This window comes from Simochromis diagramma, unplaced genomic scaffold, assembly GCF_900408965.1.
Source record: "Simochromis diagramma unplaced genomic scaffold, fSimDia1.1 OVJJ01000531.1, whole genome shotgun sequence".
NCBI lineage: Eukaryota > Metazoa > Chordata > Actinopteri > Cichliformes > Cichlidae > Simochromis > Simochromis diagramma.
In genome coordinates, this window is record NW_024387353.1 from 1,603,597 (window position 1) to 1,620,343 (window position 16,747).

General features: G+C 39.8%; 1 protein-coding gene across 1 annotated transcript in view; it reads right to left on the minus strand.

Annotated features, from left to right (window-relative positions):
- The window catches only part of trpc5a (transient receptor potential cation channel, subfamily C, member 5a), a 193,947-nt gene that overhangs the window by 87,538 nt on the left and 89,662 nt on the right, over positions 1–16,747 (minus strand). The window contains exons 4-8 of the mRNA XM_040007056.1: positions 14,929–15,179; positions 5,027–5,143; positions 4,828–4,890; positions 3,605–3,742; positions 2,826–3,032 (exon numbers count right to left, since the gene is read on the minus strand). Coding sequence (XP_039862990.1) covers positions 2,826–3,032; positions 3,605–3,742; positions 4,828–4,890; positions 5,027–5,143; positions 14,929–15,179 — 776 coding nt within the window. The remainder of the gene's footprint in view (positions 1–2,825; positions 3,033–3,604; positions 3,743–4,827; positions 4,891–5,026; positions 5,144–14,928; positions 15,180–16,747) is intronic.

Below are 16,747 nucleotides of genomic sequence, written 5' to 3' on the forward strand. Positions count from 1 at the left end.
TCACTTTTCCTGCTCTCCATGTCTATTTATACCTCAAACTACTACTACAACACTTGAAAAGCCTACACACATCTGTCATCCAAAAGTGGGCACACCAACTTTGTTTTCTGTCTGGGGATTGAACCCCAGTCTTTTTGTCTTTTTTGGTGTGGTTTTGAGTGGTACCAAGTACCAAAAGCAGCATAAATAAACATATAGTGCTCAAACACTTCCTCAACACCTTTCTTTACAGATTTGAATCACAAGTTTGCCTGTTTCAGCAAGTTTGTTTGTAGTGGGTTATCATTAGCATAGTCAGCATAATGACTGATACAAAGGTAGCATTCAAATTTTAAATATGCATATAACAAGTACAAGAACATTAGTAAGCAATCACAAAGTTTAAAAACAATCTTATTCAGCTAATGTTTAATGTATTATTCAGCATGCTTTATTAGCATGTCAGCTGCAGGGTAGCATACACCATTTTTAGGCATGTTAGCCTATTAGCATGTCATATATGCATATTAAAAGTTTCACTTACAAGTTAGCATGTAAAAATGATTCTGACATGATATCACATAAAACTATTAAACAGTATAATGGTTACCATGTTTAGCATGAAAACTGTCACTTTGTTGTGGATATTGCAAACTACACTAGATGTTCAGATGTTCAGCTCTGCTTGCAGGAATGTCTATAACCTTTAACTTTAAGACAGTTGTGAACATTTTGAAGATTACTTTAGGGTATGATTTTTTTTCTGTGCTTTTAAATTTTCTCTACATTAAACAACACAAAAACGTTTAACGTTTAATTAGTAGGGCTTGTGCTAAAAATTAAAGCAGAAAATTCTGATTTGGTGCATACTCCTTAAAGCTTCTCACCTTAACCTGTTTGATCTTCCGTCCCCAGGGAGGGAGAAATGCCATCCCTCTGTCTGGCACTCAACGTGTCTATAGCCTCTCTTCAGATCTTTACCTTTGTCACCTCTTGCACTCAAGAGAGATAAAGCATTTCATTTTCCTGCTCTTACGTCTCCCCCAGTCCATCTACGTATCTTCCCTGACACCCCTCCTCTCCTCCCCTTGCTCTGGCCTTTCACTTCTGCTTTCATCTGTCTGGCAGTATCCCTCTGTTCCAGAAAGTTAGAAAGTGTAGGAAACAGACATGTGGATGGACGGGAAGAGACACAGACTGCCTTGGGGTTTTCCAAAACTCTGTTTTGTTCTCTAACTCTATCCCATCAAATCTCCATCTCTTTCTCGCTCATGCACTCGTTTGATCCCTCTAGCTCTCCATTTTTTCCCCTCACTTTCTGTCCCATTAAATCTCTCATTCGTTTGCTGGCTTTGTATCTGCTCACTCTTGTTCCAGCTCATTATCTCACTTTCCCTCCCTGTCCCTTTCATCCTCCCTCTTTTATTTAACCCTGCACCTCAACCGCTCACCAGCCTTCACCCTCCTTTCCTCCCTAGATTTTTGCTTCTACCGTGTACATCGGCTAGCATCCTCATCTCCTTTGACAAACCCCAATATAGTGAACTATTAGCTCCATCAATTCCTCAACAACATTACAGGAGGTGTTCTATTTTGTTTGTTTTTTTAAAAACAGAGCAGGAGTCGCAAGTTCGATTCCCACTCGGTATCCAGTAATGGTCCTGGCTAGAGCCCCTGCCCCATGCTAAAACTAAGCCCTGGAATGGCGCAGCTACATTTGCAGCCTGTCTGCAGCTTGGACACAAACATTTCATGTTGCACTGTGTATGTGACAAACAAAATTTTAATTTAATATATTTATATAAAACCTACTGATCTCATTAAATACATTAGAATGGGCACCATATGCATAGAAATACTCTAATAGTTTAACCTGAAACCTGCAAACTATGAATGTACCATGCTGGCATATCACCAAGATTGGAGAGTTTTCATCTGGCAAAGACCGATATAAATGTAGCATGTTTTGTGCTGGTGTGGGTTTATAAAGCATAGTGTATGTGGTCAAGCCCCGCTGCATGTTAAAGGTGCTACAATCATTGAGAATAACTGAATATGACACTAGACCACCAGCATCTTAGACCAAAACAAGCTGATTGGACACAGCTCCCAGCCAACAACAACAAAAGGAACCCATGAACAACCACTGAACCGCTCCAGGTTTGTAAAATGACTATGACACTGTCAGCTTCTCTCTTTGCTTTTAATGGAGACAGATTTTTTTGCCAGGCCTTCTGACATCTAAGATAGAAGTTATCTTAATCCCTCTCTCCTCTGCTCTGCTTTCTTATTGTCACGTGTCTTACTCCACTCATATACACACACAAAGTGAAATAGAAAGCAGAGCAAAGCCTGCACTGTTTGTAATCACTCCTTTTTTGTCTCCCTGTAAAAGCCGAAATAGCCAACAGCTTCCAAGGCAGGAACTCCCATACATCAACATGAATGTGTGGCCGGACAGGGTAAACTTTAAAAGGGAGTTGGACTTCATTTGTGGCTCCGGACACCTTTACTTCATTATTCACAAAGCAAATCTTTGACTGCAGTTAAGTTAGTATTCACTGTGAATGTGATGAATTTGAAGATGAACTTTACCGTTGGGTTGTAATGTTATGTTTAACCGTAGGACCAAAGTGCTTATTCAGCCAACTGATGGTCACTCTGCTCGCAGTGGGTAAAAGTATAGCAAATATGCAAAAGACATGCTACCTTGACCGTGATGGGTCATATATAAAGCATCTTGGACATTCACACAGACTGTTTTATCCATAAGAAACAGAGTGATTTGATGAGGAGTGGTCTGAAAGATTCTTTAATAGGAGTTCCTATCCAAGTCGAGTCCCTACCTCTTTTTGGTGGTACTTGATGGCGAGTTTGAGCTTGGCCAGATCATGGCACTGTCTAGGGTCTAGTTCCTCACTCTGGTCATTGTCTCTGTGGTTCAGGATGGTCTCAAGTTCTCTAGAACTCCTGGCCTGATCCAGGAGGTCCTTGGCGAAACGCTTGCACTGCTGAGACAGTTCCTCATACTCCTGACGAAACTCATTCTCCACCTGAAATAAGGGTGGAGTAAGATTAATGCTGTAAGATTAATGGGAAACATATGATGGCTCTTTGATTTCCTCAGTTTTAGATTTCCATCTGCTGCTGGAATAGCTTAACGGCATCACAATCTCCTTGTGGACCCCAAAAATGAAAGTATTATTTGACATAAACCATTCTGAAGTCTGCTTCATAGAGACTCAGTATTGGAGAAGAAGTGTGTCTGTTCTTGTTACCCGAGAAAAGACTGCAGGGATTATAGTAAGGTATGGTGAGTCTTTTTGCTGTTACTTTTGAGACGATAAATACCAGAAAAAATGTGAGGCAGGGGGAGACAGTCACTCTTGACAGCATAAGTGAAAGAAATACTTGAGGCAAATGAGTAAGAGGAAGATGATGCTGAATGCTACTCCTTCCACAGTTAATTTAACATCCCATCAAGTTTTAGGAGGTTGCTTTCCTCCAGTACATCTGTACCTTGGCTGTTTAGAAAAGTAATGGGCTATGTATGAACAGAAGGAGTTTTGTTAAGTTTCTTCTTTTGGTCAACAAACATGACATCAACAGGCATCAACATCCATACCTTGCTGAGTTCTTTGAGTTCCCAGCCCAGTCTGAAGGCAGTGAGGATGGGATCTTCACTGGACAACGCAATGAGAGATGGCGAGGCCAAAGCCTTGTAGATGTTGAGTCTAGACCGTGAATGTCGAAGGCTGTCGACCTACAAAGAATCAGGAAAGGTTTTTACCCCTCCTTTAAGATTTACATTAACTACGAGACTTGCAGAAGGCACCGTTAACATCGAGAAACAGTTTCAATCGGTATAACAAAAACTAACACACTGGCCATCTTTCACATGTAACATAACTGTTCCCAGAGTGGATGTTCAACATGCATCGTTCAAGTGTTTTAACTGCAGGCCAACTATGTCATAGGGTAGCATCTATCACAGACAAAACAAGATGGTGAACTTTAGTTTTTCAGTTTTGTCTTCAGATTTTGCACCAGCAGTGTGATAACACTCGTTTAACCAGTTTGTATGAGTGACTATGGTGTGGTATGTCTAGACTATGAACAGTCTGTTAACATTAAGTGTTCATTGTAAATATAGATTAATAGAGAAATATTGCCTAATGCTTTAATGACTTATTGTCTGTTTGAACAAAATTCTTTTCATTTCACTCCCTGGGCAAGATTAAAAAAAAAGAAGAGCAGCAAAGCAGCTTAACGGACATTATTTTTATCATTATCATCATCATCATCATTATTATGGTGGAGCTGGGGTAAATTCGGTTTAAAGTTGCAGACTGCACCTTTTCAATTTATATAACAAAGAAAGCTGAGATCTACAGTATTCCTGTGTAATAGAGTTGGTGGTGCCTTGTATGGAAAGCATAAATAGAAGACAATTTTTTACATTGGATCTGTGCTGTTCTCAGGCCTGAAATGATTAAACAAGATTTCAAGAATTTACTGTAAAGCAGTTTTGTAGTTTCAAATAAAAAAAATTATTCACTCCAAACCATGACCTTCATAAAAATGTTTAAGTCTTCAAATTTAAGGCTCAGAGCCTGGTTATATCAATAAAGCATGCTCATTCATCTTTCATATTGTTGCAAAGTATAAGAACATTAAATGTAGGCGAGTTCAAAAAGTTGGAAATGATGTTGGAAATTGTTGATGTCTGATCTAGGGTCCATGCTGGAAGTTAAAGTTTGTAAAAATATTCAAATATAAATGTTCAGCAAACCAAACAAAATGCAAGCAATGCAAAAGATGCAGCAATAAAGAAAGAAAATCCCTTACCTCTGAGCTGGATACACACTCAACACAGTCGCATCGTATCTGATGTGGTCTGGGTATGGTGACCTACACAGAGCAAAAGCATCGAACAACAAATCACTGATAAAATAAAGATCTCGCTTTATTCCTTGACCATCAAGACAGACAAAAAAAGAGCTTACTACTCATTATGTTGATAACTTATGCGTAAAACAACCATTACCTTCCGCTGGACAAGCAGCTTGATAATCTCATAGTTGTTTGTGTGAGCAGCAAGCATGATGGGAGTTATATCTGGGGTGAACTCTGAAAACTGGCTGTCCATCATCAGAGAAGGAACCTGTAGGAGAACAAAGTACACACCTCTTAAACTGGCTGTTATCTACCTTTTAATATTTGAGTAAAAAGCCTACTGCCAACCGCTAGTTAAACAGAAAAAAATGACTAAGAAACACTTTTATTGTCCAATTAAAAAGCTTTGATTCATCTCCACATGTGACACTGTTACATAGGGGGAAAACTGGAAGTAAAAGACAAATTAAGCAAATGATGAATCCAATCAAACACTCTTGAATCAGATTAAAACAAATTAAATTAGTGTAATGTATTCGATAAAAAGAAATTTCCTGCTTGACAACTCTGCAGAGGTACATTATTTAAAGCCACATCCTCTCCAAAACTCATTTTATCCCTCATGGATGCAACTCTGAACACCAGCTGTACCTGGGAGAGAAGAGGGGAGTGGAAGATTGTTTGTTTGCCAAGTGAATACCAGGAGGTCTGTCATTACAGGAAGACAAAGGAGAGATGGAGGGAGAAAAACCAAGAATGTAATGGCTGCATATAAATAAAGAAAAAGAAATGCAGACGCATGTTAACAAGACGCCTTAACCAAGAGGATACAGTTTTCTAGACTAGTGCCACGTCTTGAGTCTATGATGCTATCGATCACTAGGTTAGTCCAGCCCATAACGGACACGTTACATCTGCTTCATATAATCTGTACAAAATGTAAACACGACCACTTGTAGCTTTACAGTCAGTTATATCAGGGGGCTGTGTGCCAGACTGTTTCTTGGCCCAGAGCAGGAACTTTCTGGAATCTCTGCCTGGCAACCTCACAAAGACAACAACAAGAGTGCCAGCCATATGTAGCAGAGCTTGGAAGATTGTTTTTGAGGCGGAGATCACATCGTCTTCAAACAAAATGCTGGGATCTTCAAAACACCCAAAACAGCTGGGAGTGCATCAAATTTGTAATCTGCAGCTTTAAACGTCAATATGGAGTTGAGAGGTCACAAATCATTTGTAAGACGCAACACAAATGTGCAGTATTTGCCATCAATTGCATTTCCCCAAGTAATTTGATGTTATATTTATTACTGCGTGTTTTATTAATTGTTCTGCACTAGCCTCTGTAGAAAGATAACTGCTATAACAATAAACTTAAAAAATATGTATCAATAGAAACGTGGATGGTAGATTTTCTTGAGCATAATATTTTAATAGACTCTCTTCAAAAATAACAATTCTTTAAAATCTCTTCAAAGTTTTGTTGAAGCATGCTAGAAATTAAAACTTTTTTGAGAAACTACCACAACACAAAGATGTGTGTAAAACTCCATTTACAGTACAACACAGACCACATCTGGCCAATGTAGAAAGACAAGGTACAGGCCCTGCTGCTGAGTGAAAACGAGGGTAAGTACATCGGAGTGTCTGTGTACTGCTATATTATTGGGTCCTTGTCATCCAGGTCATAGTTGACCTGAGTTAAAGGCAACTCAAACTCACACAGAAGGCTTCTTCATTTTCCTTCAGATCAGGAGTCCCAGGTATTTAACCACAAGTGCAGTTTCCATAGGCTGGTGGTGGTTTGTAAAGGGAGTAAAGTGTAGTTTAAGGTCCCAAGTACGTGCACACTTGAGCCAGTTGAGGGGTGTTTACCCACTGCAGTCGTGCTCTAGTCCAGACCTCCAAAATCCCAACTGTGTGTCTCTGGAAGTGACAGGCATCTGCCAAGTGCAATATTCCAGGAAGAGGTGTGAAAAAAAGAAAACCCTTCAAAGATCAAGACCACATTCTTTGTACACCGTCTCCATCAACAACAGAGCTCTCTGCACATAGATGGCATGCAGTGCTACCCCAGTCTAACAGGGGAAGCACTGCAAACAAGCTACCTCTGCTGGACTGAATCATGCGCACTGTTGTGTGGACTCTTTAGTCTTTTGGTAATTTCCAATAGTAAATGGCACAGAATAGCATTAATGGTTTAGAAAACAAATACTGCTCCAGACACTCAACTAGCCAAATGTCAACAACCTTGAGCTTTGCTGAAACGACCAGCAGAACATGGAACATAAGAGCGATCAATGTTGAAAATGAGTGTAGAGATCTCATTAAAAATAAAAGCTAAAATTTATTTAAAAAGGTATCTTAATCCACTACTAACAGTGACGGAGACATTCGTGATCAATTGATGGTATATTACATGGTAAATGGTAAATGTATATTATATAAAGTTGAAGGCTGTCTTATGCTGAAACCAGGACCCTAAAGTAAAAGTTAAGAATGAGGCTGACAGGGTGCTGGTATGTCAAAGAAAAGCACACACACATGTACTCCCAGACATCTGAAGAAGAGAGAGGAGGAGGGGCTGAGCAAGGAGGGTACATGTGTGGACTCTTTCATGTCTCAGAGGGAGAATGACGGAGAGTGCTTCTCCTCACCCTTCCCATCTTTCTGTCTCCATCTTTTCTGCTGCCTCATCTTCTCCTCGTCTCCCCTTTCCACATTCTTCTATTTTCTCCCCCCCCTCCATCTTCTTGCATCTCTCTCATTTCCTTGTTTTCCCTTCATCTAACCCCCTCCTTTCCATCAGCTTACTCTCCTCATCTCTCTCTACCTTTGTCTCTTCCTCCTCTCACCTGCCACAACCCTATTTTCTTCATCAGATCTCTCTCTCTTTTTCTAATCCCTCTTTTTTTCCTGCCGTGATAAGGAGTGTGAGAACAGCTGCCACGGGCTGGGCCCCAAATAAAAATTAAAGAGACAGACCGAGAATACACAAACAAGTAAATATAAGCAAGCACGCATGCAAATACAGAAACGGCAAATAACAGAATGAACATAACTTGAGTACAATTGATTTGTCACGCATTGAAATTGGCTGCACCATCTGCAGCTGCGAACGAGCACCACTTAGGAAACTCCAGCCTTATATAACTGGGGATTTAAACTTTTTCAATTAGGTGAAACTACACCGATGGCATATTTAGGCTCCAGATGTACATTGTTGGTTCCCCCAAAATGGAGCAACACAGTGAGATAGCAGGAGGTGTGATTGTTATGGGCTTGTTGCTCTTACGTGTTTCTGAAGATGGGTCAGATCGCTGAGAGTTAAAGCGACATGATGAAACATGAGAGAAAGGTTTAGTTAAACTCGATCTACATTGTTTCCCCGATTTATTGCTGGCTGGATTATGTTCAGAGGAAATGTTTATCTTTATCTGCTACAACGGTGCAAAGGCTGGGTTTCATAGCTTGAGTCCCATCTAAACTTGACTGCCACTATATTAATCACCTGGCAGCACTTCAGTGCACTGGGTATCGGTCAAAATGACGTACTGAGAATCAGAATGAAAAAGAAAGGCGATTTAAGTGAGTCTGAATATGGCCGGTTGTCTGAGACAGGCTGATCTGAGTATTTCAGAAAGTGCTGGGATTTTCCCACACAACCGTCTGTAGGGTTTAGGAAGCCAAAGAAAATCTGCAGCAACTGTGTGATGCTATCATGTCAATATGGACCAAAATCTGTGAGGAATGTTTCCAGCACTTTGTTGATATCACAAAGAATTAAGGCAGTTCTGAAGTCTAAAATGAGGTCCAACCCAGTACTGGGTGTACGTAATAACGTTTAGATTTAGCCAAGAAAAGCACTTTAAACTTTTGAGAAAACCTATGGTTTCAGTTATAAGTTGGTTATCAGGTTCATTCACTCATTTGTGGAGTATTGAGTATTGAGCCAGTTTCTGCACAGAACTGCGAGTGCATAAAGTTTTAAAATACTGGAGTCACCAGAACAGGTATTCTGATACAAGACTTTTGAGTCAATAAAAAATACTTTAAGGGATACTTAAATTACTGGAAAGAAATGATAAGTTACCATTGTGTGTGTCTCATAATCAATTTTGGATGGACCAAAAGACAAGGTGAATTCAAAGTCCCTGAGAAGGCAACTCCAGGAAAATAACCCAAAGAGTAAAGGTAACTTTGAAAATAATTAAGGGCAAATAAACTCACAACAGACACAGGAGAGATGAACAGGAGAAGATCTGATAAAAGCTTCAGGGTGGGTAGGACTATTTATACACAAGTAACTGATAACTGAAGGGAAACAGGTGAAAATAATCTAGACTTGGAGAATACAGACAGGAAGCAAACCTGAGGCAGGAAACAAAGTAAAACCGGAAACAACCGAAGGAAAGAAAACAAGAAAACACAAAGGGGCTGAGGCATGACCAAAGAATTGGGCGGGACACTGAGGGAATTAAAAACAAATTCAAATTAAAATGGGAACTCACACCATCATTACACATGTACCAAAACTCCACAGAACTCAGATAATATGACAGAAACTGATAAAGATCAAAGCAGAAGTGAGAAACTCAAATATCAAAAGCCTCAAAGACCAAGAACACAAACTACTGAACCAACACAAGACAGAATAATCAAGACACCATGTAGCATGTGATCCCACTGCGACAACACCAGTAATCCTGGGACGGCATTTGTCTCCACAGTCTGTCTTTACTTAAGTGTTGTCTGCAACCCTAAAGTCTCTTGACTGTGTCATGCTGGACTGTGATGATAGTCTTGACAAAATCCACAGACAGACACATAAACACAAGCCAAAGTACTCAAAACTACCTGGTAGTGGTAGTAACAAGTGTCTCCAGGACCATATGTTGCCATGATAACACCACACACACGCACACACACACACACAAGGTGAAAACAATTTCAGCCACGACAGAGTGGCACCTGTTAGAGCAGGTGTCTCTCAGACCACATTTTGCCATGATTACACACAAACACGCACCCACACAGACTTACACAGTGGAAAGAAAACCAGCTATGTCATTAGGAGGTACTAATACATTAAAAATGGCAATAAACAAAAGGGCTTTTAGTAAAACAAAGCCAATGTATTTAATGGCAGGCTGATAACCTAGCAGTCTGATATGTAGAACATTTTATTAATCCCAGGGGGAAAGCTGAAGCTAACAAAACAGTTTTGTGTTTTGTCTCACTCCCAGGACTTCATCAGCACTGAATATCAAATATTAGTATCAAGACAAGACCTATATCAGTCTGCTCTATCCTTTTGCTCCTGATACCTGGTGACCTTATTCAGTAATCTGAGATCACACCACATAAAACTTTATACCCCAAACCTTCACATTAAATTCAACAACTCAAAATGTCTGGCGCTTATAGAAACTGAAGTAAAAACAAAAAAACTTCCTTAAAATCTGTCCACAAACATATTAAACACCTCCCAAAGCAGTACAGCACCTTTAGTAGTAGCAGCTCCACGTCCTATAAGCATCTCCAGGACCATGTGTTGCCATGATAACCACACTCAGATGCACATTCACAATCCAAAACATTTTTCAGCCACAACAGTGTCACTGTCAGTCAAAAAAATCCAACATATCTAGGGCACGACTGCTGTTGACCCCTTGAAAGGAGAACGATTGAAAGCAAAATTTATATAAAAGGTCGTTTTTGACTCCAAACTGTGTCAGAATTTGGACCCCTTTTTATTCTGGACTCCATTTATTCGTGGCTATTATCTGAAGCACATTATGATTTGGCTCTCAAATTACCCATTCATACGCTGATGGCTGCAAGCGCTCGTGAAAGTCACTGCATGAAATGCTGGGAACAGTGTGGGGGTACTTTGGGATGGGGGCACACAGAGCCAACCATCAAACTGGAAATTTTCCAAAGAGCAGTCAAATGGTTTCTGTAGTTTATCACAGTGGGTCACACTTGCTTTGTTACACTGTAATGTGAAGAAGAAAAAAGTCCACAAAGGAGCTGCTGGTTTACTGAAAGTGGACCTCAGCTAGAGTCCTGTGAAGTTATAACAAGAAATTAGGAGTGAAATTGCAGAAAGTTTGTGCAAGAAATCCTGTTTTTCTGGCTAAATCATAAAAAGATGTTTTGTGTTATGGATTTACTTTAAATTAGATTTCACTTTAAAAACAAAACCAGACTATGCATGACAATAAAAAAATCCACTGTATTGTCTCCTCGCATACATCAATGCAGACACACGTGCATCCAATCCAGATGAATACGCTCAGATCAAAACACAAATTAACACTGACTCCAGTTACACACGTGCAATTCTAATTGTTTGCTTCACACATCAAAGGACACACAAAACCTTCCTTCATCTGCATCTCTCTTCGCAACTATTTCTCACTTTGTCTCCCTCCTAATGTGTCTTGTTTCCTATATTTTTCCTCAATGCCCATCTGATTTCCTACATGCTGCATTTGCTGTTTTTCTTCTTTGTTTGACTCCACTCCATCTCTGTTTGCGCTCTTCAGGGCAAAGAGCTCCAGATCTAATCCTTTTGTCCATGCTTAAAAAATAAAAATCATTCTCTTCTTCCTCCTTCCCTCCCTTTTGTTCTTTGGGCTGTTGCCTCAGTCCTTCTATTTCGAGTATGCTGGTAATGAAGAGTGAGGAGTGGATGTGAACAGGGGAGTGAGGGAGGATGGACGCAGAGATATAGAGAGGTAATCAAAGAAAGAGGGGGAGTCAGACTGAGTCAGATGGAGAGGGATGGCAGAAAGATCAACAGTTTAGCTTTGCAGGAGCAGATAAAAGGCCCTGATTCTACCTGTCAGTAGAAAAGTGCAGTTTAGAAACATACGTAAACTCACAAAGCACACATCCAGCTCTTAATATAAGTATCGAGCACTGATGTGCGAGTGTGCATATGTTTGTGTGTGCAAAACTCAATACTGTGCCCTGAATATTGGTGAAATAGATAGTTTCAGGGGCGTAATTTCCAGGGGGGTTCGGGGGGTTATGACCCCCGAAATAATCAGATCAAACCAAAATAACCCACCCAATAAAATTATGAATTATCTTGCATAAGTAGGTGTTGATTTTCTTTACTCATTACCAGCAAAATTGTTACATGTTTAATCATCTGGGAATTTACCCAGATTTATTTTTTTATTTAGACAAAGATCTCGACCCCCCCAATGTTCAGCACAAAGTTGCGCCGATGGATAGTTTAAATATAAAACTTGAGATCACTCTTTCCACAAACAGGCACTTTTTCGTTTTCCCCACACATGCAGAGGTAACGAGGTAACGCTTTTGTGAAGCATTCCTCTCCGAGTTTCTCTCTTTTTTCCTCTCATCAAACTTGATTCTCTCCAATGCCTTTTGCTGGAAGTATGCTTCTCTCAGCTGAACCCAAGTAAACTAACAAAAGTGAACTGACAGATTTCTGTGCATCTTTTATTGCTAATATAACCTGTTTCACACTCTCTCTGTTTGCCACACTGCTACTCGTCTCTTCCTGTACGTATCCATCTTTAGACTTCGGTAACTGTGCAGCAGCAGAAAAAAAAATGTTAATATTGTAGTAGAAAAGCGTTTGGGTTTTTAACCCTTTAAGACCTACCATAGAACCAAGTTCGCCAGAGCTTATATTATATATCTTTACATGCTGTGGAGCCATTTTGGGAACATTTCAAGTTGATATACATCAATACAACCATTATAGGCCCAATTTTAATAATATGTCTGCATTAAGTGCATAGGAACTAAATAAATTGCAAAAAAGTGCAACAAACTACAAAAAAATTGAAAATCATTTTTGTTTTTTTAACATATATTTCTAGTTAGAGAAATTTAAGAGGCTCATCCCTGAAAACTGTAAATACAAAAAAGTTGCACAAAATAGTTTCCCACCACAGGAAATTTATTTTTAGTGTCTTCATAGTTTTATTTTTAGAATACACCAATTTTTGCAAAATGCGATAGTTTGCGCTGATGGACGAGGAAGTGTTACAAACAGCTGATCGGATCTGCAAAGCGTGTTTCTGGAATATTATGTTTTTGTTGCTGCAAGCGCTTTTTATGCAGTTTTTGCAAAGCTATATGTGGAAGGAAACTGTGACCAGGACAAGCTGATGGCATAAGATGTAAGTACAACTCCTCTGGTTTCATATGCAAAAAAAATTATTGCACTAGCTTACGTGGTTGCAGTGCTACCGGGATTTAAAAATAGTTACGCAAAACGGAGCGTGCCAGCTCCGACTGGCTTTAAAGGGTTAAAGCCACCCCGATGATAATTGTGCAGGGGTTGAATTTTTTTCTGTAACTCTAGTTGGGGTTCATTTTTTCCTACGGAAACTCCCACAAGCACATTTTTAAGCCTGTTATTCACTTAGCAAACTTGGTATTCATGTAATTTAACCCTGAATTACACCCCTCGCTAACCAAGCTAGCCAGCACCAGCAGCTACACCCTCCAAATTCAATCACATATTGTTTTAGCACGCTACAATACTGAGATCTTATTGAACGTATTGGACAATTGAAATAGACTGTATATAAAAGATAGACAAAAAAATAACAACATTAATATGGGAGTAAGTTTCTTTCTAATGGTCAGCAGGGGGACATGTAATTGCAAAAGTCTTTGGGAAAAGACAATTCCCATACTCCACGACCTCAGTACTAACTTCTGAGGATTTTATGGTAACAAATGTTAGTTTCAAGTCTTTCTGGTTAAAGTATGATGTTTGTTTTAGTCAAAAAGGATAAAGTAACATTTTCTTGGGCAGGTCTAACTCCATACGGTGTGATTAACAACTACATTATGAGCATCCGGTGACCCTCGGAATCGTGGTCACATCCATCTCGCTTATGATGTCCTTGACAAAATATGACAATGACCAAAATACTCAATGCTTCAACAAACCAACATCATGGTGGTTATGTGCATCTTTCATATACAGTCTGTGCAATTCTGAAACAACAACACGGTGCTGCATGTCTCTTGCTTTCTAAATCTCACACATAGGCCAATATTTTATACAAGACAGTAAAACAGATTAACATGTATGCGTTGCTGCCCACTGCTTTATTATCATTATTACAGAAATCTGCGCTGCGCTGACATCACTGTGTATGACGCATGTGTGATGTGTAAGGTAACTGAAGAGAGACAAAAAGTATGAGAAGACAAACAGAAACACTGGAAGAACAGATTTGTTCTCATCCACATCCAACTGAGAGGCAACCAAAACCTTCCCACAATCCTCTGCTTCGGCCAAGGGTTGGTTGCCATGGTGACATCGAACCTCACAGCCTCAACAGTCCAGGAATATTTTTCAAGAAGACGTCGTTGTTTCACTTATTTATTTTTTACATTTTGCAATTTACTTCCCGTTCGTTCCGTCTTCACATTTACTCCCCTGTTAGTTTGAATCGCTGTGAATCAGTTTTTTAACTACCCGTCTCTGAATCTCTCCATCTTAACCCCCCAACACCTACTCTTTAAACTAAACTGTAGTGTGTTTTTCCTTCCTCTGCTCCTCTTTCTCTCTCTGACACACAAACAGAAATGCAGCAGGCAGACAAACATGCTGTCTGTCTCCAAATCCTATTTCACAGTTTGTCTATGAAACGGGCTGTTTAATTTCCCTCCTCTCAGCAGAATGTGGCATGGAGCATTACAATGAATGGATGTGCTGCTCATTATCTCACACACACACACACACACACACACACACACACACACACACACACACACACACACACACTAAAATGGAAAAATACTCACACAGGCGCACATTCACGGATGAGTAAATGCAAACACGTGCATGCATGGATGCGTCTGGATGCAACACGCTAACATATACCCACAGAGGGCTCGCTCTCCCTCTCTGTTTGGTCTGAACCAGTGGTGTCGCCAGAAACATTTCCAGAGACCAGATGGGGCCACTGAAAATGTGAAGTTGGTTCACCACAAACCAAAAGACATAAACTTTAGGCGTAGTTAAAAAGAAACATCCGCACGAACCTGTTTCTCTCCGCTGGGCCTTTTGTGTGACAGCAGCAGTTCCACGGCACCCACCACCTCCTTCCTGATGGCGTACAGCAGGGCGTCGCCCGTGTGGATGCCGTGGTCGAGCAGGAGCTCCATGATCTCCAGGTTCTCGTTCTCGATGGCGATGAGGAGAGCACTGCGGCCCAGCGGGTCCAGACAGTTCACATCCATGTTGTAGTACACCTCTGCTTCGCGAAGGGCATGTTTCACTCCTGCATAGTCACCTACAGGAAGAGGATAGTTGAAGTGTGCAGGTGGCTAACCATGCTTCATCAAAAATTTCACTTTCTCACCCAAATTATTGTTTATGTGTCTACTGATGTGAAAGTCTGTAAAATACAAATCTGTCAGGGAGCTAATGCCAATACAGATATGTGTATGATATATATGCTTATTCATTTATACTTTTTCGTGATTTATTCTCACCTCCTGTGCACAAGAATCAAATAATTATCAATCAAAATTAAGTCTTTCAAAGTCTAAAAAAAAAAGACATTAAACACTCATTTGCATATATGAGTTTTAACATGTATGGTGTTTGCTACATGGAGTCCTATTGCTTAAAAAGTATTGTTTGGGGGGGAGGGTCACGCTGATTATCTAAAGCACTCAAAAACTCACAAAAACTTCACATTACAGGGTTAGCTTTTTATCACAAGACCTTTTAACAGTAATCAGAGAAAATCCATGGAAACACGGGGAGAACACACAAACTCCTCACAGAAGGGCCCACCCAGGTTTGTGATGCCATCAAACAACATTTAAAATGTGGAGATGAATAAAATATGTATAACAAAATAATTTTTAAAAAAGCAGGGTAAGGTATCCTGAGAAAGGGCTAGTTACTGTGCAACTTACTATTGTTGTTTGTTGAAAAGCACTGTACATGTGTGTATGACTAGTATCTAATGTATGCTGATCTTTTTAAAAGCAGGGGTGTCCAACATAAGGCCTGGGAGCCAGAATTGGCCTTGCAAAGACACTTTGGAAAATGTGAAGGAGTGTGAAGATTTTGAACTTTTAACTGTGTTTTCAGGAGTTGAAGAACAAAACAAAAACAAAAATCATTATAAATACAGAATAGTCTGGATGATGGAGCTACATGAACTACTGTAATATTACACATTTATTATGTATCCTGTACTTCTTTTTTTTACATTAAGACATCTCAGGGATTAAATATTTAGCTACATATCTTTACGCTAGAAAGTGGAGTTTCATTTGGCCCACGATGTAAACTTATTTACGGTTGTCTTCATTTTTGTGTTTGAAATATGTTGATGAACTTGATTTTGTCATGATCCTGGGTCTTTTGACCCAGCGTTTTAAGTTTGAGTTTATTTTGTTCATTAGGTTATCTAAGTTCATTTATTTATTAGATTCCCCTTGTGTTTCCGACCCCTGTTAAGTCTCCCTTGTCTTTCATGTGCTTCATGTCTGTGTTTCTTATGTTGTCATATTTGCGTTTCATTATATTTTATATTATATTTGGGTCCTACTCTTGCCTGCACACAGCCGTATTGTGACAGATTTAAACTTAATGCTACGTTGCTGTATAAGCTGCATGCAGGGCTCTTGTGAAAACCTTTCCTGTGTTTCTTACAACTGGTTGCAGGAAAGTGACATATTTAGAAAGCATAGTCAGGTCGGCAAGTGTTTGGAAAATGACACTTTTTGCTCTGCATGAGCATCACCCAGTGCTGTGTTTACTTCCTTAAGGTGCTCTGCTAGGCCTCTACTCCAGCTGCTTTCAGTTGGTACTTTTCTGTGGGTCTCTCTGCCTTCAGTTTTG